The 23,606-nt window shown below is 40.3% G+C and overlaps 2 protein-coding genes across 5 annotated transcripts in view; one reads left to right on the forward strand and one right to left on the reverse strand.

The window, feature by feature from the left end:
• Positions 1-250: 250 nt before the first annotated feature.
• LOC107160459 (transmembrane protein 258-like) lies at positions 251-1,113 on the reverse strand. Its single transcript, XM_015507153.2, has 2 exons — positions 1,068-1,113; positions 251-438 (listed from the first exon to the last, which is right to left on the reverse strand). The coding sequence occupies exons 1-2, from the start codon at positions 1,102-1,104 to the stop codon at positions 251-253; spliced, it is 225 nt and encodes a 74-aa protein (XP_015362639.1). The 5' UTR covers positions 1,105-1,113.
• A 4,069-nt stretch (positions 1,114-5,182) lies between these two features.
• Shld1 (shieldin complex subunit 1) overlaps positions 5,183-23,606 on the forward strand; it is a 90,757-nt gene continuing 72,333 nt past the window's right edge. For 2 of the 4 annotated variants that reach the window (XR_007350512.1, XM_015482707.2), the window contains exons 1-2: positions 5,788-6,071; positions 14,799-14,980. Coding sequence is in view for 3 of the 4 variants with exons in the window: in XM_015482707.2 (XP_015338193.1) it covers positions 6,016-6,071; positions 14,799-14,980 (238 nt within the window). In the remaining variant the exon portion in view is untranslated. Of the gene's footprint in view, positions 5,271-5,787; positions 6,072-7,792; positions 7,879-14,798; positions 14,981-23,606 lie in introns of those variants that run through there. The other 2 variants (XM_015482716.2, XM_048811285.1) reach the window with 2 other exon arrangements.

Consider the following 23,606-nt stretch of genomic DNA (forward strand, 5'->3'; position numbering starts at 1 on the left):
GTGAGCAGCAGATGGGACACTTCTAGCAATAGTTAAAACATTGATCTACATGGGGCTGGGGTTGTGGCTCAGTGGTAGAGCGCTTGCCTAGCATGCGTGAGGTACTGGGTTCCATCCCCGGCACCACTTAAAAGTAAAAACAAATAAAATAAAGGTATTGTGGCCATCTACAACTAAAGAAATATTTGAAAAAATTAATTTACAAAAACAGGGATTTAGGCGAAGCTACCTGGTGGGTACCTTGGAGAGTTCATATATAGATGCTGACCCAGAGCAGAAGGAAGAGAACTCCATTGCCCTTGAAGGTTGAGGCCATCAAGGAGATGAGGAGCTCTTTGTAGCTATCCCACGTGTACTTGGTGGAGGTAATACCATAAATGAGGAGCCAGGTGGTAAAGAACATGCCAATAGCCAGTAGCACCATGGTCAGATGGGGGGGAAGAGAGTGTTACTGCTGGTTATCGGTGACAAGTCCTGCTTCCTCAAACATGTTGAAGTCTGAACATTAGAGAAGCATGCCCGAGGCAAGCATATAAAGCAGGGTTTATTTAAAAAGGGGTAACATAGACTTCTCCCGGGAGGGAGAAGGGGGCCGTAGCTGGTATCCTGGTATCCCAAGAAGCGAGGTGTTCTGCCCTTTTTCTATGTCCTAGGCTTCCTTTGTTCTCCTGCCCTCTTCTCTTTATCTTTCTCCCTCCTGCATAAGTGACTAGGCCCAGGAATGCTCAGTGGGGTGTCCAAAAGGTGGGAAACAGGTGGGCTGAAGGGGGAAGGGCAGGATGGTGCAGCCCAGGACACATTAACAAACTTACAGCTCCCTGTAGGGAGCTGGAACAGGTTACCTTGGCAACAGGTTGGAGCAGGGAGAGATTCTTGATAGAGTGAAGGAAGGGCTCTGAAGGAATTAATACATGAGACAATCAGCTTATAAGGAGGAAAGGTTTATTTTGGATCATGGGTTTCAGAGGCACAGTCTCCAACTTATAGGACTCACTCAAAATTGGCCTCCTTGATCTGACCTGACTTGATTTACCTATCTATATTGACTGCCTTTCTAATTCTGGCTTCAAGAGCTGGGTTGACTGGGCTGGTATATCTGCTCATGGTTCCATTTTGCACACAGTAAGCCACTGCTTTGGCCCCACCCCCACCCAAGCCATCACTTCCCATTGGAATCAAATTCTTTATCATCTGAGCTTTTGCGGAACATTCAGGATCTAAACTGTAGCAGTATATATCATTCTTTTTGGATAATAGAATCTTTACAGTTTATATCTCTCATCTAGTTTGGCTATTTATGAGTTCTGTCACAAGTTATTATAATCTCTGTGCCTCAGTTTCTTCATCTGTGCAACAATATAACAATAGTAGCATATCACAGCATTGTTATGAAGATTAAATAAGGAAATTCACATAATTAGTGCCCTTAGTACAGTTTAGAGCACTCTACCAAGATTAGCTATCATTAGCATTATTATAATTGTTTTGAATTACAAAAGTAACATAGGCTTATAGAAAAATACTCTAGCAAAATAAATATAGAACTTTTAAAGTTTTTTAAATTTTTTGGTACCGGGGATTGAACTTAGAGGCACTCAACAACTGAGTCACATCCCCAGCCCTATTTTGTATTTTATTTAGAGACAGGGTCTCACTGAGTTGCTTGCTTAGCGCCTTATCCTTGCTGAGGCTGACCTCGAACTTGCAATTCTCTTGTCTCAGCCTCCTGAACCACTGTGATTATAAGCATATACCAACACTGGAAAGCATTTATTGTTCCCTTTTTGCAGATGAGAAAATCAAGGCTCAGAGACAGGTTAAATGGCCTTAGTCATATAATTGGTTGGTAGGAGAGCAGAACTCAACCACTTGAATCCATATTGAGTCCACTCCTGACTCCACATTCAGGGCATTTGCTGCTTTGCTGTTGAGTGTAGACAGTTGAGGGTGGCTCTGGACTGGATCAGACATGTCTGCCCCTAATATAGTGAAATGTTGTGCTCTTTATTAAATGCTTGAATACTTGAGCTGCCAGGAAAGTCTTCTTCCTAGTACCATGGAATGTCCATCAAGTAGGATTTTAAAAGTCTTTACTATTTGCCTAGCATTGTGTTAGTATTGATTTTAGTTTTTACTGTTGAAGCTTTTTGTTCTTTGTAAATATACAAGAAGTTACTGACTGAAACATTATCCAAGTGCTGGGAATTTCTTGGGAAATAAAACCCACACTTCCTTGTAGACCTTCAAGTCTAGCTGGGGAAGCTCACAGTCTAGCTGACAGCTAGCCTGTCCTTTCCTTTCTCGCCCCCTGCCTCGGCCTTTCTTTCTTTCTTTCTTTTTTGGTACTATGGATTGAACTCAAGGGCATTCTATCACTGAGTTATTTCCCTGGTTCTTCGTTTTTTATTTTTTAATTTGGGACCGGATCTCAAAGTTAAGTTGATGAGAGGCTGGCCTCAAAATTGCAATCCTTTTCCCTCCATGTCTCCAGTAGCTGCGATTTCAGGCCTGTGCCACTGCACCCATCCATATTTTTCTTTTGATTGTCAGTTTATTAATTATGGCATTAGAGTACTGCATGATTGAACAAGTAATAAAATATCTTGAGGCTTATTAATTTTTTAACCCTTGAACTTTTTTTTAAGTATTTGTTTTTTAGTTGTAGTTGAACATAATAAATTTATTTTATCTTTTTATTTTTATGTGGTGCTGAGGATGGAACCCAGGGCCTCACACATGCTAGGGGAGCACTCTACTGCTGAGCCACAACCCAAGTCCCTAACCCTCAAACTTTTGTTGTTTCCTTTCTCATTTCTTAAAGTCAAGTTCTCAAGTAAAAGAACAATTAGATAGATCGAGGTTCATCATGACAAAGAGTGACAAGATAATTGCAAGTAACCTTACCCTATTTTGAAAAAGCTATTTTGGTTTTTCAACTAAAATGACTTCTTTATGCTGAAAAGAGATTTGTTTGAAGTAGCTGGCTTAGCTGATGGCAGAAAATCAACCGTGAAATATAAAGAGCTTCATAAAATTGTGACATAACTCACTTTTACAACCTTTATATAATCAATGACAAAAGAGCAGGGAATCCAAAATGATTTATAATTTACATTTGGAATGCAACAAACTCGATTTTGCTCTCTCTGCAGAGTTAATATTTTGTTTCCATAATTACTTCAATTAGTTTTCATTTTTTGTGTACTGAAATCAGTGAGAGAGGATGGTCAGAGGTGTGCTATATGGCAAGGAAAGTCACTCTAGACTAAGAAACATGTTCCCAGAAGCTCATCGGAAAGACAAGCCCCATTATGGAAAAACCACCAGAGAATACCTGAGAGTTCAGTTAGACACAGTTTTTTCCCTCCAGTACAGGTGACAATGGCAAAAAGGCTTCAAGGTTTGTTTCACTGTTAACAAGGTTATGAACAAATCATGTCTTTGAGAGTTCTGGGAAGGTATAATGGTTGAGTAGGGTGTGTATGGAAAATGCCTGGGTGAGATCTATTCATTCATCCATGCAACTGCAATTTCTGAGCAGTTATATGTGAGTCATTGAGCTGGGATTTGGAGTACAAGATAGACCTGATCTTTGCCCCTGAGACAGGTACAGTTTGGCAGGGAAAGTGGAAAGGGCAAAGGAATATAGAATAATCAGGATAAGTAGAGCAACATGGACAACTAACTCCTGTTTGACAAATCAGAGAAAGTTCCAGGAGGTAGAATTTTCTAAAGTTGAGATGTATGAAAAAGACCAAAGAAGAGAGGAATGTTTCTAAGGGAGGAAAGTTGTATGAGAGAAAGATAAGAGAGGGCAAACATGGAGTATTTAACCAGAAAACAACAACAAAATCCCCCAAACCCAGTCATTGTATAGGTGGAGGGTTGGGAGATAGTGATGGGAATATCTCCTGTGTATCTTCATGGCAGCTGGCATGTGGTTGGCCAAACCCCAGCCAGGGTTGTTTAAAAATATTCATCTTAAATTCAGGACTCCTAATTTGTGGGGTCTTATCCCAATTGTAGACATCTCTGGGAGGCTATGAGTATTTAGGATTAGCTCAAGAAGATACTAAAATAGAAAAATTGCTGTCACTCTTGTTAAAGTTTATGTAAGGCCTTTAATTTGGACTGGACTCTGTAGTGGGCCCCAGCAGGCCAAACTAAATCAGAACGGTATCACCTGTGCTAAGTGCCACATAAACCAACTTGAAAACTTGGAAGTCAATTTTCCCTAAACTGGAAGTTCTAGTCAGACTGTCAGGGTAATAAGGAAGTCTTCTGTTTTGTTTTGGTACTGGGGATTGAATCCAGGAACGCTTTGTCACTGAGCTATAGCCCCAGCTCATATAGATATATAAATTTATTTATTTATTTATTTATTTATTTATTGAGACATGGCCTCACTAAGTTGCTTAGGGCCTCCCTAGTTGCTGAAGCTGGCTTTGAACTTTTGATGTTCCTGCTTCAGCCTCTCCAGCTACTGGGGTTACTTGTGTGTACCACTTCACCGGGCTGTCTTGTTTTAGCCCAAAGATAAAAGTAACTCTGAACCCGACAATTCGTTTTTTGTTCTTTCTGCTTTCTTCAGTCCTTTTCTGTTTGTAAAGCCAACCTCCTCTGCTTAGCTCTTCAGAACACTGATTAGACTTTGTTGTCATTTTGTCTTTTACAGTCCCTTTTCTGATCTCTTTTGATATGGTCCTACAATTCTGGCAGTTGTGTCCAGCTGTCTGCATGAATTAATGTATTAAAATATTTTCCTACTCTTTATTTAACTTCTAGTTTAAAATTTTTTTAATAGTAAGAATTTAACTCTTTTTTTTGGGGGGGGGGGGCGGTGCGTGGGTACCGGGATTGAACTCAGGGGCACTCAAACACTGAGGCACATCCCCAGCCTTATTCTGTATTTTATTTGGAGAGAGAGTTTCACTGAGTTGCTTAGCGCATTGCTGTTGCTGAGGCTGCCGATCCTCCTATCTCTGCCTCCGGAGCCGAGGAATTTAACTTTTTAAAGACTTTAAATATTTTTTCCGTTCCCCTGGTATCTACCAAGCATACTTAAAAATAAGCGTCCTCTCCAAATCACCAAAGTGCTGTGATCTGCTTACCTCGGAAAATGCCCTCAGTTAAGATGGCCGCGCTCCCTTCTATTGCCCTCGCCTGCCCATAGCAAGCATGGTTCCAGTAACCTCCTTTCACGCCTTGGTTTTCCCGTAACAAAGATGGTGCCGCCACTTCCGGATCCGGGCTCTGGCTGTGGAGGGGCGGTGAGTGCAACTCGCGCCTCGCTGATTTCTTTTGCGCCACTTTTCTTCATCAAATTTGTTGCGCTTTGGGAAGGGCGCAGGAAAGGGGCCCAGCAGCCTCAGCCACGTGTTCGAGCATTCCAATTTCACAATTGGACAGCTGTGACGATTTCCGTAGGCCATTACCATTTCTTCCCCGCCCCCTCGCTCCTCCGCCTCAAGGCTAGGCACTCTGTGGCTGCCTGGGCTTTGGGAGTTCTCGAAATGTACAGGCCTCCGGGATGGATGATTTTCGGTTCTTCTGATTTAAAAAAAAAAAAAAGGTTTTCTTAAGAAATTTCACATACTGTAAAATTTGCTCACTTACAGTGTAAGATTAATTGGGTTTTGTGCGTTTACAGCCTTTTGCAGCCATTATTACAAGCTACTTTTAGAATAGTTTCATCACTCCAAAAACTCTGTATCCGCAGGACTATAGTGCATTTCTGCACCCAGTAGCATCATTCTTCATTTACCGTTAACCCCCAGAGCTAGGCAATTACTGGTGTACTTCATACTTTTCTAATTAATATAAGTGGAATCATATATGTGAGTACGTATGTTTTCAAAGCTTGTCCGTGTAGCTTGTATCAAAACTAAATTTCTTTATTGCTCAACAATATTCCATTGTATGCACATATCATTTTTTCTGTTAATCATTTGATGGATGTCTGGGTAACATTTTGGGGCCATAATGAAGTTGCTATAACATCTGTGAAAAGTTCTTATGTGGATATATGTTTTTCTCTGGAGCACATACCTAGGCATTCGCCAGATCAAAGTGTAAATCTATGCTTAACCTCTTGAGGAACTGCTAACCTGTTTTTCACATTGTGTCATCTATTGCCGATAAATGTATGGTTTCACTCTTGATCTTGCAGTTCTGTTCCATTGATCTGTATGTCTGTCCTTCTGCTAGTACTACACACCCTTGACTAATATATATTTTTAGTAAGTTTCGAAATCAGAAAATATGAGTCTTCCAACTTTGTTTTTCCTTTTCAAGATTGTTTTGGCTATTCTGAATTCCTTGCATTTTCATATGAATTTTCGAACAATTTTGTCAATGTTTGCAAAATAGCCAGCTGGAATATTGATAGAAGTTGTGCTGATTTTTAGGTCAGTTGGGTAATATTAAAATATTAAGTCTTTTGATCTTTAAATATTAAGTGTTCTGGTCCATGAACATGGTATGTCTTTCCCTTTCTTCAATTATTTAATTTCTTTCAACATTTAAAATATAGGTTTTAATGTATGTGCCTTACACTTATTTAATATGTTTCTATTTTTTCTTTTTATACTAATTTAATATGTTTTTATTTTTTCTTTTCATACTATTATAAGTGGAAATGTGCTCTTTTCAGATGTTTATTGCTAATGTATATAAATGCAAATGATTTTTCTATATTGATCTTGTATCCTGTAACTTTATTTAATTCTAGTTTTTATAAAAAGCAGATTCCTTAGGGTTTTCTATACATAAGATTATGTCTTTTACTGATAAGAGTTTTGCTGCTCACTTTGCAATCTGAATGCCTTATATTTTATTTTTTTTGTTTGATTGTCCAGGTTTAAGCTTCTAGTTCTCTGTTGAATAGAAATGATGAGAGCAGACACCCTTATCATGTTCTTGCTCTTAGAGGGACACAATTTAGTCTTTTACCATAAAGTAGTATGTTAGCTATGTGTTTTCAAGAACATCATTTATAAGGCTGAGGGGGTTCCCTTCTATGCCTAGTTTTTTGAGGGCTTTGATAAGGAAAGGGTGTTTGACTTTGTTGAAAGTTTGTGTGTGTGTGTGTGTGTGTGTGTGTGTGTGTGTGTTGGTTTTATACCTTATTCTTCGAATATAGTGTATTACATTGATTTTCAGATATGAAAACAATTTTGAGTTTCTAGGATTCCACTTAGTTGTGGAATAAATAAATAAATAATCCTTTCTATTTTTCTTTTCTTTTGAGGTGGTGATTATTAAATCCAGGGCCTTGTGCCTGCTAAGTACAACTCAACCACTGAATTATACCCCCAGCCCCCGGAGTGTAATTCTTTTTATATTTTGCTAGATTTGGTTTGCTAGTATTCTATGGAGAATTTTTGTGCTGTTGTTCATAATATCAGTTGGTAGTTTTCTTTTTTTTTTAATTTTTATTTTTTATTAGTTGCTCGAGACAATACAATGATCTTGACATATCATACATTTGATTCAAATGGCGTGTGAATTCTCATTGGTAGTTTTCTTATGATGTCTTTTTTTCTACTTTTGATGTCAGTGTAATTCTGAATGCATAGAGCCCTTGACTATATCATTGTAATCCCAGCTACTTGGGATGCTGAGGTAGGAGAATCTCCATTTCTAGGCCAGTCTGGGCAACTCAGCAAAACTCTTTTTTTTTTTAGAGAGAGAGAGAGAGAGAGAATTTTAATATTTATTTTTTAGTTTTCAGCAGACACAACATCTTTGTATGTGGTGCTGAGGATCGAACCCGGGCTGCACGCATGCCAGGAGAGCGCGCTACCGCTTGAGCCACATCCCCAGCCCTCAGCAAAACTCTTGACTCAAAAAATGAAGAAGGCTGGGTGTCTCTCAGTGGTAAAGGACCCTGGGTTCAAACCCCAATATTGAGGGGGAGGGGAAGAGAAAATATTCCCTCTTTTGGTCTTATTTATTTATGTATTCATTCAGTACTTGGAATTGAACTCAGGGGCACTATACAGCTGTGCTATATCCCCATCCCTAATCTTTTTCTTGAAACAGGGTCTCCCTAAGTTGCCTAGGCTGGCCCTTGAATTTATGATCCTGCTGCCTAGGCTCCCAAGTTGCTGGAATTACAGTCCTGTGGCACTATTCCTGGCTCTCTTCCAGTTTTTAGAAGCATAATACAGGAGAGGAAGATGCACTCCTGATGGAAGGAGGGCAAGTGTAGGGGGAAGAAGCAGGATGTATGGGAGAACCTGAAGGAAAGCCATTATGCCTGAAGCAGGGAAGGAGAGGGGGACGGACATGCAAGGAGGATTGTGCTAGAGAGACATTTACTCATGGTCATTACTGTCCCAGAGGAGGAAAGGAAAGGAGAGAGCTTTGGAGAATAGGAACAGGCAACAAGGTGGGAGAACAACCAAGAGAGAGACTTTGAACTTGCCATTCTCCTGCCTCAGCTTCCTGAGTTGCTGGTATTACAGATGTGTGCTACCACATCCAACAACAACTTTACATATATATATATATATACACACACACACACACACACATACACACACACATACACACACATACATACATACATACACACACACACACTTTTATACCTTAACTATGCCTGGGGGCATAGTTCAGAGGTAGAGTGCTTGCCTAGCTGTGTGAGGCTCTGGGTTCACTTTCAGCACTACAAAAGAAAAATAAAATTTTCAAGGAATTCCCAAACAACATTTTCCAAATTTGCTAATTGTCTACATTTGCTCTATTTACTTTATCTTTCTCCCTCCCTTCCCCCCATATATGATAATAACAATAAGGTATTATTATCATCACACATAATATAGTCGCATTTGTTAACTTTCTCTTTCCCCATATGTATCTATATTTATATATGTATCTATCTATATATGTATCTATCAGTACATATATATGTGTATATATCTTTCTATCTATATATGTATATGTAGGTATATAACTAACTAACTATATATATATATATATATATAGAGAGAGAGAGAGAGAGAGAGAAGATTAACAAATATGACCATATTATCTATGATAATAATACTTTAAATGAGCAAACTGAGGAGAAGTTGCCACAGGTGACACAGTTAAATAGTGACAAAGAGGGCTTGAGCCTGACTCTTAAACTCCAGGGATGTTTAGGATCTTTCAGTTTGTGTTTCATTCAGCTAAGAGTGAGCATTTGAAAATTCAAATTTGTGGGCTGGAGATGTGGCTCAAGCGGTAGCTCACTCGCCTGGCATGTGTGTGGCCCAGGTTTGATCCTCAGCACCACACAAACAAAGATGTTGTGTCTGCCAAAAACTAAAAAAAAATAATAATAATAATAATAAAAATTCTCTCTCTCTCTCTCTCTCTCTCAAAAATAAATAAAATAAAATAAAATAAAATTTAAAAAAAAGAAAATTCAAATTGATCATATTACATGCCAGCTCAAATTCCATTATTTTAAGATTCAATGAAAATATCTATTAAAATAAGATGGATTAATGAATGAATAGAGTTGAAAAGATGGGTAGTTATGAAATAAATTATAATAAAATATGAGGGAATTTAGGTGGTTGCTTTGTGGTGGTTGTTCATTGTATAATTCTTTCTACTTTGTGTGCATGTGTGTTCCTGGGGATTGAAATACTCAGGGTCTTGTTGCTAAGCAAATACTCTACCACTGAGTCATATCCCCATCCCTTCCCACTATTCTTTAAGTTTGAAAATTTTCATGCAAAATATTAGGAGTGGCTGGATGAGGTGGCATAGGCTGTAATCCTAGTGGCTCAGAAAGCTGAAACAGGAGGATCACGAGTTCAAGACAGCTTCAGCAATTTAGGGAGACCCTAAGCAATTTAGCTTAGGACCTGTCTCAAAATGATAAAAAGGGCTAGGGATGTGATTCAGCGGTTAAGTGCCCCTGGGTTCAATTCCCAGTACCAACACCAACACCAACAACAAAATAATGGTGGGGATGTAGCTCAGTGGAAGGCATCCTTGGGTTCCCCAGTACCTAAAAATATTGGGAGGGAAGTGACTTAATTGAAAAAAAATGTAAGTCAAGTTAAAACACTTCTTGTATGTGGACCTTATGGACTTGTGTTTGTAGGTTGTAAGGATCTATAAAGTAATAGAATAGTGGCTGCTTTCTTCTGGTAAATAGGCTTTTATGTAATTAGGGACTTCTTATGCCCCACTCCAGGACAAAATAGACTTTTAGTATTGAAAAATAATATTTATTTAGATTGTGTAATTAGGGAAGTTTTTTTTTTTTTTTTCTTTTCATGGTACTGGGTATTGAACCCAGAGGCTCTTAACCACTGAGCCACATCCCCAGCCTTTTTTTTTTTTTTTAATATATTTTATTTAGAGACAGGGTCTCACTGAGTTGCCTAGGGCCTCACTAAGTTGCTGAGGCTGGCTTTGAACTCAAGATCCTCCTGCCTTGCTGGGATTACAGGTGGGTGCCACTGTGCCTGGTGGGAAGTTTTAAGAGTGAAAGATAAGTATTCCTGCTGGGAGAAGTTGAACCATATCAAAAGATTTGGGTGAGAAAGGGCTGAGCTGGGGATTAGCTCAATGGTAGAACATTGAGCTAACAATGGTAGCAAGGCCCTGGATTTGATACCCAGCCCTGGGGGGAAAAAGTTTTGGTCCAAGGATAATCATTGTATCCTTCTTGTTATCAGGCTGTTTCAGATTACAGGAAGGGGCTCATCTGTCTCACTGCTTGCTTTTTCCTGTACATATACACTGCTTCCCAAATAATATATTTAGAAGAAGAAGATGCACAGATACCTTTTTTGCATTTAAAAGTATTTACCTTTCAGCAGACTTTTCCTCCTCTTTTGGGGGGCCAGTGCCAGTTTGTTTTTATTTGGCTTTTTCGGCGGTGGGGGGTGGGTACCAAGTATTGAATCAGAGGCACTTAATCACTGAACCACATCCCCAGCCCTATTTTGTGTTTTATTTAGAGACTGGGTCTCACTGAGCAGCTTAGTGCTTCACTGTTGCTGAGGCTAGATCTGAATTTGTGATCCTCCTGTCTCAGCCTCCCTGAACTGCTGGGATTACAAGTGGTTATATTATATATATTATATGCCACTGTGCTTGGCTATATTTGGCTTTTAATGTAAGCGTTTCTAAAAGCAAAGAATAGATATCACTGTGCTAATTGTTGCAGAAAGGATTCCTTTTCTTTCTCTTTACTTTTTGGCTCAGGGGTGCTTTACCACCAAGCTACTTTTATTTTTACTTTGAGATAGGGTCTTGCTAAATTGGGAAGGATTTTGCTAAATTGCTGAGGCTGACCTTGAACTTGCTGTCCTCCTGCCTCAGCCCATCCCCTCCCCCCAGAGTCACTGGGATTGTAGGCATGTGCCACTATGCCTGGCTGATTCCTTTTATTTCATCACACTCTCAGTTGATGGTTTACTCAAGGCAACTTTTTTTTTTAAAACTTTTGGTTATATTTTTGTCATTTTTTAATTAAATTATTCTAATTTGTTATACACGATGGCAGAATGCAATTCATTTCATATTACACATATAGAGCACAATTTTTCAAGTCACTGATTGTCTACTCAAAGCACCTTTGAAAGCAGGCAGGATATGCCAGTATCATTCAGTGACCTGTTTGTGCCTTTCTGGAAGTCTACAGAGCAGAGTGTTAGGAGGAGAAGCGGGAGCCAAAGGTGCCTGTCGCAGAGGTGTTTGCTGAAACTTCAGAGTTGGTTGACTAATACAGCACGTGTGAATAGACAGGACGTTCTGGCTTCTTTGGGAACCTTGATCATTCCACTGGGTTCAGGAGAAATCAGCTGATATGTTGGCTCCCTCTCTGAGTGAAGGCATGTCCACAACAGCACATGACTGGGTGACCGGGTGTCCGCAAACAAGAAGGATCTCCCCAGGTTTCAGTGTTGATTTGTTTCTGTATGCTTCCTGTCTTTGCTGTCATGTGGAGTTTAGGCTACAGCATTGGGGCTGTACCTGCAAGCAGTGCTCATCCTAGTGTAGCTGTTTCTAAGTCTGGCTGTAAATGAGAGTAATAATAGGATTACTTGCCTTGTAGGTTTATTGCAGATGAAGCTCTTAGGACTATGGCTGGAATTTAACAAGCACTCAGTAAATGTCAAGTACTCTTATTATGCTGCTCACTGTTGGGGCTGCCCTGAACAGGAGCTAAGCACCTCTTTAAGTCTGGAGTAAAGGGGTACATGCAATGCATGTGGGTTTGCCCCTGCTCCGCACGGACAGTTGCAGCTCTGGAGTGGGCGTTACCCAGTGAGATGGGCGTGGCCTTCCAAGATGTCAGTCAATCTGCTGACCTAAAGACATCCCAAAGCTAGACTCAACCCTCAGAAACCTGACCCCGTGCCTTATTTGGGGTGGAACTTAAAGTGTCTTCCCCTCAATAAAAGAGCTCAGAACCTGCTCCTCCCTTTTTTTTTTCCTTGCCTGTCTTGCCCCTCTTGTGGGTGCTGTGGCTGAGGAACTATCATTGAACCCAAAGAAAAAGGTATTTTGTTTGTCTGTGTGATTATTTCGTGCCAGCCCAGTTCACCTGGAGTCACCCTGACTGATTTAGTCACGTGTCACGGCAGCTCACATTATTCTGAAATTGCTTCTTTTATTCAAACATGTCTTTGAGATCTTTTAAGTACTGATTAAAAGCCCTGCCCCATGTCCCGTGTTGGGGACTGAACTCAGGCCTCATGCTAGGTGAATGTTCTGCCCTAGAGCTACTTCCCCAGGCCCTGATTATCATTTTTAATAGCAGTGTAATATTCCTCAATTGGACCACTGCATCCTCCCAGCCTGAACCTAATTCAGTTGATAATAAAACCAGCCACTGAAATTGTCTCTCCTCATTAACTCAGTTTCTCTTTAACCTCTCTGTTCATTCAGTTATTAAGTTCTATTCTACGATTGATTCTTTTTTTTTTTTTTTTTCCGTACCAGGGATTGAACCCTGTGGTGCTTAACTACTAAGCCACATCAAGTTGCTTAAGGCCCCACTAAATTGCTGAGGCTTGCTTTGAACTTGTGATCCTCCTGCCTCAGCCTCCCAAGCTGCTGAGATTACAGGCTTCAATCACCATGCCTGGCTTAATTGTATTCTTAATCTTCCTCCTGTTCTTGACCTATAGGGCTCTGACCTGGTTCACATGGTTTTCTTCTCACCTGGACTGTATGGGTGAATGATTTCCTATTACAAGACTGCCTGCTACCATAATTAAGCAGGCTTAAATCTCAATCCATCTGCTATCCAGCTACCAAACATGAATATTATGACTACATAAATTCTCTGCATGATTCAAGATAGCTGGTAGCATTCATGACACCTGGTACTGGACATAATAAAATTATTGATGATAGCAGCTTATGGGGCAGAGAGTAGCAAAGATCCAGGATCTGCCCAGGCCTGTAGTTACTTCATAGAGAGGTAGACTGGGATGGATACACTGCAGAGAGCCCTCTAGTAAGAATCCAGTGCCCCACAAGTAAACATAGACTAGGAGTGGTATGGAACACAAGAAATGCTAAATACTGAATCCAACAATTCACCTTCAAAGCCCCAAGAGCTCAGAAAGTTTTTGTATTCCAGGTTGCTGGCTGACAGCAGCAAGGCCTTACCTCAATACCAGGAGGAGGGCTCCTTGACAATTCAGCTGAGACAACAGTGTTTGTCCCTACCCACTCGGTGCATGATCAATACTTATCTCTCCCTTGAAACTCCCAATACCCCATGTCACATGTGGTTGTCCAAACTGGTTCTTTTTGAGTTCATGCTTGCTTCTGATCACAGCCATAGCCTGGACTGCCCCATGGTGGTGATAAGTTCTTCCAGAAAGACTATGGCCCCCTTCTGGGCCTGCTCTGCCTTGACTCACTATGTTAACATAATAAGTCTCTGTGTTTGGATCACCCCAAACTATGAGCTCCTTGAGAGAAGTGTCTGTTAAATTCACCTTTTGTATCCTCCATGCTTGGCACCAAGCCTGATATGCTAACTAACTGACTGACTGCATGTTTGAATAAGCCACAGGGGAGCATGCAAATTGCCTTCATGGCATTGCACTTAATTTGTAATATATCCTTCTGGACTTTTTGCCCCTAGCTTTACATCTCTTTATCACACACACACACACACACACACACACTATTTTGTTTTATAAAATTCAGATCAAACTTTAAAACCTTTCCATATTTACTATATTATGAACATTTCTCCTCATCAAAGAATTCTTTTTAAAAAAATTTTAAGGTACTAGGGATTGAACCCAGGGGTGCTTTACCAGTGAGCTATATCCCTAGCCCTTTTATATTTTATTTTGAGACAGGGTCTCACTAAGTTGCTTAGGGCCTGGCTAATTTTCTGGGGCTGGCTTTGAACTTGTGATCCTTCTGTTTCAGCTGTTAAAGCTGCTGGAATTATAGGCATGCCTCACTGCACCCAACTATCAAATATTCTTGTGGCCCTTGAATCAGTCCTATATAGTATTTCAGTGATGAAGTGGTTTGTGATTGAACCTTTCCCATTTTCAAATATATAGCCTGTTTTCCAGCTGAAATGATTCATGATGTCTTTTAGCTGAGAGTGTTTCTTTTCCATGATGACAAAAACATGGTAAACAAATGGTGGGTCTGAAGCAAAAACAAGGAAGACCATTAATAACAGGCAAAAAGAGATTATTCTGGTTTTACTGTTTTTGACTTTAAGATTCTTCAAGCAATAGCTCTAATGAAGGCTTCTGCTATTAGTGCCTTTTGTGTTGAATTGTTATTTTTTTCCCTAGGATGATGGCAGCCCAGGAAGCCAGTCCAGGCAGCCAGTCAGGAGAGAGTTGTGCTTTGGACTTACCATCAGCAAGCGACATAAGAGACTATGTGCTGCAGAGACCCAGCCAGGAGGCCAACAGTGAGGCTCTTAGTTCTGTGGAATGCCATTCTTTTCCTTGCTCTTCTGATGTGGATCCAGGTAATAAAAACAGTTTAAAACAAACTAACATAAAAACAATTTAGCAGATACACTGGTGTGTGATTGTTTCTCCTTCTTCCAGTAGCAGATCTCAGAGAAATGATTTATTGTCCTACGTAGAAAAACATCATAACCCAAGCAAAGCTGTAGGGAGAGACTTCAAAGGACAGCCTCCCCGATGTAACAATAAGGAGTAGGTGTTTCCTGGAATTCTTTTTAATCTTGGGTCCCTTTCTGATCTCCATCCAAATGCACTCAGAGACAAACACTTAGTTCAAGAGGGAGAGAGTAGAATTGTTTTTTTTTTTTTTTTTTTTAATGTGTTACCTTTAGTAATACAAACTGTTATTCCTATAGTGAAGCGTACTCTGGACTTAATCTTTTTTTGTGTATGTATGGTGCTGGGGATCGAACCCAGGGCCTCGTGAATAAAAACTAGGCAAGTTGTTACCACTGAGATACACCCCCAGCTACTCTTGATTTTTTAAAAAATATGTATTTATTTTATTGTTTTGTTGTTTTGTCTGCTGCATATGGGTGCTCATACTATGTTGTTTTTGTTTGACAGTGGAGTGTATTTTGAGCTACACTGTATTTGAATAACAACTTTTCTATAAGTTTCCCTGATTCTGACTGAATTGTCAAAAAGTCTATTTTAAGCTTAACGATAATTCCCTGATGTAGCTAGTGACCATCTCTAGTTGAAAGCTCATCTTTTACCCATTCATTATCCAACCCTGTAGGTCTGCAGACCTGTCAAGTTCAGCTTTGCTGCCTACTGCTATGTGACTTGGGGTATTTTTCTTGATTCCTCTGAGTTCACAGTCCTCTATAAAATGGTAATCAGAATGCTCGAGGAATAAGGTTTGACTCAAGGAATAATGTAAAGTACTTATCCTGGTGTCTGCTGCATATGGGTGCTCATACTACGTTGTTTTTGTTATTGCTGTTATTAAGAAATCAAAATATATTAATTTTAATTAATTAGTTATTTCTAGTACTGGAGATTAAACCCAGGGGTGCTCTACCACTGGGCCACTTCCCTAGTTCTTTTTGTTTTTTGAGACAGGGTCTCACTAAATTGCTAAGGCTGGCCTCAAACTTGCAATTCTCCTGTTTCAACTCACAAACTGCCTGAATTACAGGCATGTTCCATTGCACCTGGCTAAAATATCTATTTTTAAAGAGAATTCATTGGATATGAAGAAAATGTATGGCTTTTGTGATGAATTCATTGATGACAGTCACAAGGCTATGTGTATTATTAGCTTTCTATTGCCATAGAACAAATACCTGAGTTAATCAATGATAAAGAGAAAAGGGTTATTTTAACTCATGGTTTTAGAGAGTTTAAAGGTTCCAGTTCACGATTGGGTGCACCTATTGCTTTTAAGCCTCTAGTGAGTGGTTGGGGAGCATAGTATATCAGGATGGGAGTATGTGACAGGGCAGAACTGCTCACCTCATAACCAGATAGTGAAAGAGAGAGAAGAAGGAAGAGGCTGGGGTCCTACTGTCCTCAGGGCATGCCCTCTATGACCTAAAGACCTCTTACTACGCCTGACTTCCTAAGGTTTCCGCCATCTCCCTGCAGCACCAAGCTGGGACCAAGCCTTTATTTACCACACGGGCCTTTGAGGGCTATTTAAGATCCAAACTATAGCACATGTGCTTGTCATTGTCTTGAAATATTCTATGAAAAGAATTTTAAACTCCCTTGTGGTTCTATTCTGATATAGAGTAATAAGGATCAGTAAGCTTCCTATTTAATTTAATTCCTGATCAAGAATTAGCTTCATCTTATTTCCTTTAACCTTCTCTCTTCCTCCTCCTGTACTACTGTTTCTACTTTAAACCTCTAAAACTGATTTTATTAATCATCTCTGATAACAGTTTTTCCTACAAGTTAATGGATGTAATTGAACAGAACTTTAGAAATGTTGGCCTATTGAAATACTTCAGGGCAATGATTCTATTCCATATAAAGTACTGCATAACCTTTATGCTTAGCCTCCATAAAGTACCAGGTTTTATGGTTTGGTGATGAGGTGTCCCCCAAAACTCCCGTTAATGCAGGAATGAGGTGACATGATCAGATTAGGAGAGCTATAACCTAATCTGTTTCATTTTAGCTTGAACAGACTGGGTAGTAATGTAGGCAGGTGGGGTGTGGCCAGAGGAGGTGGGTCACTGGGGTTGGGCCTTGGAAGGGTGCATCTTCCTTGTGGCCCTTTCTTTCCCTCTCTTTGTGTCATGAGCTGAGCAGTTTTCCTTTGCTGGCTCTTCCCCCATGAGGTGCTGTCTCACCTTGGGCCCACAGCAATGGAGTCATCTGAATATGGGCTAAGATTTCTTGAAATCCTAAGCCCCAAACACACTTTTCCTCTTCCAAGTTGTTCGTGTTGGGTGTTTTGGTCACAGCATTGCAAAATCTGATAACAACATCTCCCATCTTTTAAAAAATACCCATCCTTGACCCTAAATCTCTCTCTAGTTATAGTCTTGTTTCTTTGTTCTCTGTAGACTCTCAAAAGATCTTATCTATGCCTGCAGTCTCCAATTCCTCTCCTCCCAATTCCTTCCTAAACCCTCCAGCCTGGCTTTTATCCTAAGTCTTCTACAGAAATAGCTCTTGTCAGGGTCACCATTGATCTCCACATTTTAAAATTCTTTGGTTACATTTTAGGCCTTATCCTTTCAATACATTAGTAGGGCTTATACAGTTGACTTTTTCCTTCTTTGAGTTTTTTCTTCTTGTCTCCTGGTTTTCTTAATACTTTTCTGGTTGTTTCCAGTCTCCTTTGCCAATTTCTTCTTTCTTATCTCTCCAGCATTTAATGATGGAAAACCCAAGGCTGAGACCTCAGAGCGCTCCTCTTGTTAGCATCACTCACTCCCTGAGGGATCTTATCCAGGCTGGGGTCCTTAGATGCCCTTGGTACCTTGCTCCATTCTGAATTCCTGTCTCCAGCTTAGACATTTAGACCATCTGCAAACTTGATGTCTTCATCTTGTTCTACTTAGACTCATTAAATCTGACATATCCTAAACCAAATTAATAATTCATCTGCCTCCTTCCCAACCCCTTCTGAACACACATACATATTCACCTGCTCAGAAAAGGATTTTCATCCTTCTTTAAACTTAGCCATAAAACCTAGGAGTTAACATAACTTCTACTTCTTTTTTTCCTCTTAAACCTCACATCCTATTCTATTCTACCATTAAAATAAATCTAGAATCTAAACAGACTTTGCCCTCTCCACTTTTTTAAAAAAATTTTTATTTATTTATTCTAATTAGATATATGACAGCAGAATGCATTTTGTTCATTGTATACAATTGCAGCACAACTTTTCATTTCTCTGGTTGTACATGAAGTAGCGTCACACCATATGTGCAGTCATACATGTACCTAGGGTAATGATGTCCGTCTCATTCCACCATCTTTCCTGCTGCTATGCCTCTCCCCCAACTTTGCCCAATCACAGTTCCTTGAACTTGTGATCCTCTTGCCTCAGCCTTCTTACCTGCTAAAATTATAGACTTGTGCTACCATACCCAGCACAAGCTCTTCTTTATATACATATATATATATACGTGTGTGTGTGTGTGTATGTCAGATCATGTTAGTCCTCAATACAAAAAGCCCCTGTGGCTTCTCATTTAATTCAGAGGAAAAGCATCTTAGATCACCTTTCCCCACCACTGACCCTCCTTCCTGGTTTTATTCTTTTCTATAGCACTTACTACCATAGCACCCTATATATTTGATTATTAACTTATTTGTTTGTCTCTTCCCATTAGGATATAAATTCCAGTATAGCAGATACTCAATAAATACTTATATGAGGAATAAACAAGAAAATTTTAACTGCTATTATTATGTCAGTAAGAGATAGGCCTAGGTGGATGCAGTGGTACACGCCTATAATCCCAGCAACTTGCAAGGGTGAGAAAAGAGGATCACAAGTTCGAGGCCAGCCTGAGCAATTTAGTGAGGCCCTAAGCAATTTATCAAGACTGTGGTTCAAAACAAAAAGGGCTGGGGATGTCACTTAGTGGTAGAGCACCCCTGGGTTCAATCCCCAGTACCAAAAAAAAAAAAAAGAGAGAGAGAGACAGAGACAGGTATACAGATTTAGTGCTGAAGTTGTTCACAGCAAAAAGTTTCCATTCTTTTCAACCCCTTTACATAGTTTAGGGCTGGTGTGGATAACTTAGGGAAGTTTCATGTAGAATGAAAGAGAATCATATGCAGCACTGAATTACATGAAGCCTGACTTAGTCCCCTAGTATGATCTGTGTTAGAAGAGGAGGTTATCGGGCTGGGGATGTGGCTCAAGCAGTAGCGTACTCGCCTGGCATGTGTGCGGCCCGGGTTTGATCCTCAGCACCACATACCAACAAAGATATTGTGTCCGCCAAAAAACTAAAAAATAAATAAAATTCTCTCTCTCTCTCTCTCAAAAAAAAAAAGAAGAGGAGGTTATCAGGTTTTCTCTACCTCCTAGAAGTCAAGACATGTGGTTGCAGTAGATATGAAACAGAACTGTGAGCCATTTTAACATGGACAGAGTGAGTCATGAAGCATGCTGCCATAGTATAAACTCTATACCGCTTTGTCAACATAGAAAATTTATCTAATGTATGCTCCTCAAATAGGTGAGTCACTCTGCCTACGTCCTTCGGAGTCCTGGTTCTTACTTTCCTTCTCCCTGCTTGGGCCTTCTCCCCAGCTCTAGGTGGCCAGTGCCTTCATGTGTCTCTTATTAAAGTTTCTCAATAAAGTTAGAAACTTATTCAGAATAGAATACAAAGGACTGACTATGGCTTCAAGTGCTAGCTTTTCCAGGCATGTGTTTATTGATGAGTATCTAACCTTAACCTAAAAGAATGGTTAGATTTCAGGAATCAAGAGTCAGGTAGAAGACATATTTGCAGAGAATGGCCTTTCTGGTGTCTTCAAAAGGCCTTCTATATTTTCCACCCCACATATTCTCACTCTTCTCTCTCTGCCCATCCTCCAACTTGATCTTTCAAGGTGGGATCATTCTCGAGTAGCTGGGATTACAGGGGTACACCACTATGTCTGATCTAGGTAGGATCATTCTACTTCACTGATCATCCAAGCAGAGGTGGTCTCTATTCTGTACAGCATATTTAATATAGTTTTTTTTTTTTTTTTTTTGGTACTGGGTATTGAACCCAGGGTATTTTACCACTGAGCTACATCTCCAGACCTATTTATTTGTACCAGGGATTGAACCCAGGAGTGCTTAACCACTGAGCCTCCTATCCAACCATTTTTAAATTTTTTTTGTTGTTGTTGTTAATTTAGAGACAGGGTCTCACTAAGTTGCTTAGGGCCTCACTAAGTTGATGAGACTGGCTTTGAACTTGTGATCCTCCTGCCTCAGCAAGGAAGATTCTATATATAATAATTTTCTCTGCATTCTAGACACTGGATGTTTTAGAGATCATTAACAATTATCACTTTCAGTTATCGAGAACCTACTACCTCTAAGTAGTAAGTAGTTTTGTATTTCCAACTCAGTGCTACATATTTGATAAACCCAAGGGCACTCAACCTCTGAGCCACATCCCAGCCCATTTTTATTTTTTGTCGAGACAGGGTCTTGCTAAGTTGCTTAGGGCCTCACTAAGTTGCCAAGGCTGGCTTTGAACTTGGTGAGCCTCCTGCCTCAGTTTCCCCAGGTGCTGGGATGTCAGGTGTGTGCCACTGCGCCCTACACCTTTTTTTTTTTTAATTTTTAGTTTTTGGTGGACACAACATCTTTATTTTATTTTTATGTAGTGCTGAGAATCGAACCCAGCACCCCGTGCATGCTAGGCGAGCACGTTACCGCTTGAGCCACCTCCCCAGCCCATCCCTGCATCCTTTTAAAATTCTTATTATAGTCCTACTAAGTGGGAATCATCCACCTTTTGTAAATGAGAAAACAGGCTTGGAGACGCTAGGAAGCTTGTCCAGTGTCATTAAGTAGTTGACAGAGGTGGGTGAATGCAGAGGCAGTATTTTTACTTTTTGGTACTGGGATTGAACACAGGGTTGCTTTACCACTGAGCTACATTCCAACCCTCTTTATTTTTTATTTTGAGACAGGGTCTCACTGAGTTGCTAAGGATCTCACTAAGTTGTTGAGGCTGGTCTCAACGAGCCTCCTGAGTCTCTGGGATTACAGATGTGTGCTATGGTGCCTGTCTGAGGCAGAGTTTTAAATTACATTTTTGTTGGGAAAAAAATTACATCTCTAACTTTGGGGATGACCAAAGGGATGGTACAACTAAGATAAGGAACTGCTGAAAATTTTAGGCAAGTTTTATTAGCTTGAAAGAGCAAATAACTCATTTGGGATTAGGAGGAATTAGTTAAGTTTTTGATGTATTTTATTCAGACTTCATACTTAAAAACAATTTTGATTTTGTTGTACATTCTGCCATTCTCTATTAGTTTTGTGTATTATGCCATTTGTTACTCATAGGTGTGATTACTAGGTGTGTTAAAAAAAAGAAAAAACGGACTAGCTCACTCAGCTTTCTCAGAACTAAGTAAAGACGGCATTTTTCAGTCATGATGGGAGCCAGACATTAGAATCAAATGGAAGACCAGCCACCCCGTTTATTTAATAATATCATCTCTAATAATAATTTATCCTAAGCAGAAATACATATGCTCAGGTTTATCTACCCCAAGGGGAACTTTGTGTACATAGCATGGGGACATTAATTTTTGTCCTAGAGCTTCTGTCTACAAAGTTAGTACTGTCTTAAAGACTGTCTGCAAAGGTCATCACTGGAAAGGAAAGGTCACCACTGTTAATATGACCATTACCAAGCAATGAACTTGAGATGGACAATCCTGAACTATATGAGGGTGGTCACTGTCCCAATAGCCCAGCCTGATTTACTTAGATCTGACAATTTGCCATCTCTAGTTTCTCAAAATTGCATAAGGGCCTGAGTTTTTCATTTGCCATTTGCACTCACAGTCTACTTTCTCTCCCATCACTGCATGTTCATTGGTAGTCGTAAGTACGTGTTCTCTCCCCTGCAGCTCCTCAACAGACTTTTGCCAACATTTTAACCTTGCTCTGACAACTCTGACTCTTGTCTGCTCAGAGGCATGCCGACCTTTATTTACATTGATCTCCAGTGGTGTTCTGATGGCTACTGTTCTATCTCAGATTCTTAACACATTCAGGTTCCCAGGCCAATCTGATATTCTTGGTTTATTTGTTTGCTGTTATGTGTTGTTAGGAAATTAATCATTCAGGGATTGGTGAATACCAAAGCTTACAGTTGGATAGTTATTCATAGTAACTCTGCATTCGTCTGTACCCACCCTGGTACTCACTCAGTGAGGCATACTCTTGGCTACATTTGTGTTGCCTGTGCTTGGCTCTAAATAGAGTTGACTGTCTCAAGAATTGGCAGAGTATGACAGATAGCTTACAGTGGAATGGGGGTGGGTCTAAGAGTGAACCTAGTGTGTGACTCTCCCAGCTACTAGGTGAAATATGGGCCAGGAATCCACTATTAAAATTCATCCAGGTCATCCCAGTTGTCAGAATCTCCAGTCACAAACCAGACACACAGTTGGCATAGAGTGAGGTGGTCAGGTGAAGTAGCCTACTGACCATAGAGTATAGCCCTGCAACAGGTAAGCTATCAAGAGAGCACTCAGAAACCCAGGCAGGTGGCAGATAGTATGCAGGTGGATTATCAGTGGTTTAGTAGGGGCCTACTTTCAGGGTTGGAGTCAGTGTCACAGTTTCTAATCTCTGGAGGGTAATAGGCAAGAGAAGAGTAGCCTCAGCTTTATGAGGCGGCAGGGACACTGCAAAAGCTTGGTTACAGTAATGTGGACCCAGGCTTAAGCCTCACTTCGGTAAAGAATTTCCTGTTTCATCTCTAGCTGTGGAATTCCTCTACCTTGCTTTTCTCAGCCGTGCTTTGTGAAGGGGCTGCCTGCACTTTTTAAATTTTTGGTGCTAGAGATTGAACCCAGGGTCTTGTGCATGCTAAGCATGTGCTGTTCCCCTGAGCTACACTCCCAGTTCTACTCCTTTCTGCTTCTTCATCTTATGATTGCTCCTCTTGCCCGGGCACATGCCCTCCACCCCATCTACCCACTGGACTGCTCTTAGGAGCCAAATTTAATGGACATTTCCCTGTCCTTATCTTATGTGTCCAACTACCATGTCACTGTTCATGCCCTGGAGGAGGCTATTAGTGGTAAGAAACATGAGTCTTAAGAGCACTTTCCAAGAAACTAATGGGTTGATAAGAATCCCAGGCTATTAGTCAGAAAAACCTCAAAAGTCTTGATCATTTCACTCTGGTATGCAAAGGCGTAAGGCTGGGCTGTGAGATGTCTTAGTAAACATATATCCTTCTGAAGTTATGAGGCAGCCACTTCTCATGAAGCACTGGTGGAGGAAATGACTTTTCACTGGAGCCAGGCACGGGATTATGAAACTCCTCCCAGCTGCCCTTCTTGGTGAGATAAGGCAGAAGACCCACTGTTGCCAAAAAAAAAAAAAAAAGTCTTCCTAGGATACTGCTTCCATTGCATTCCTTGTTTAAATTACTTTGAGATGTG

This window comes from Marmota marmota, unplaced genomic scaffold (assembly GCF_001458135.2).
Source record: "Marmota marmota marmota unplaced genomic scaffold, marMar, whole genome shotgun sequence".
Taxonomy (NCBI): Eukaryota; Metazoa; Chordata; class Mammalia; order Rodentia; family Sciuridae; genus Marmota; species Marmota marmota.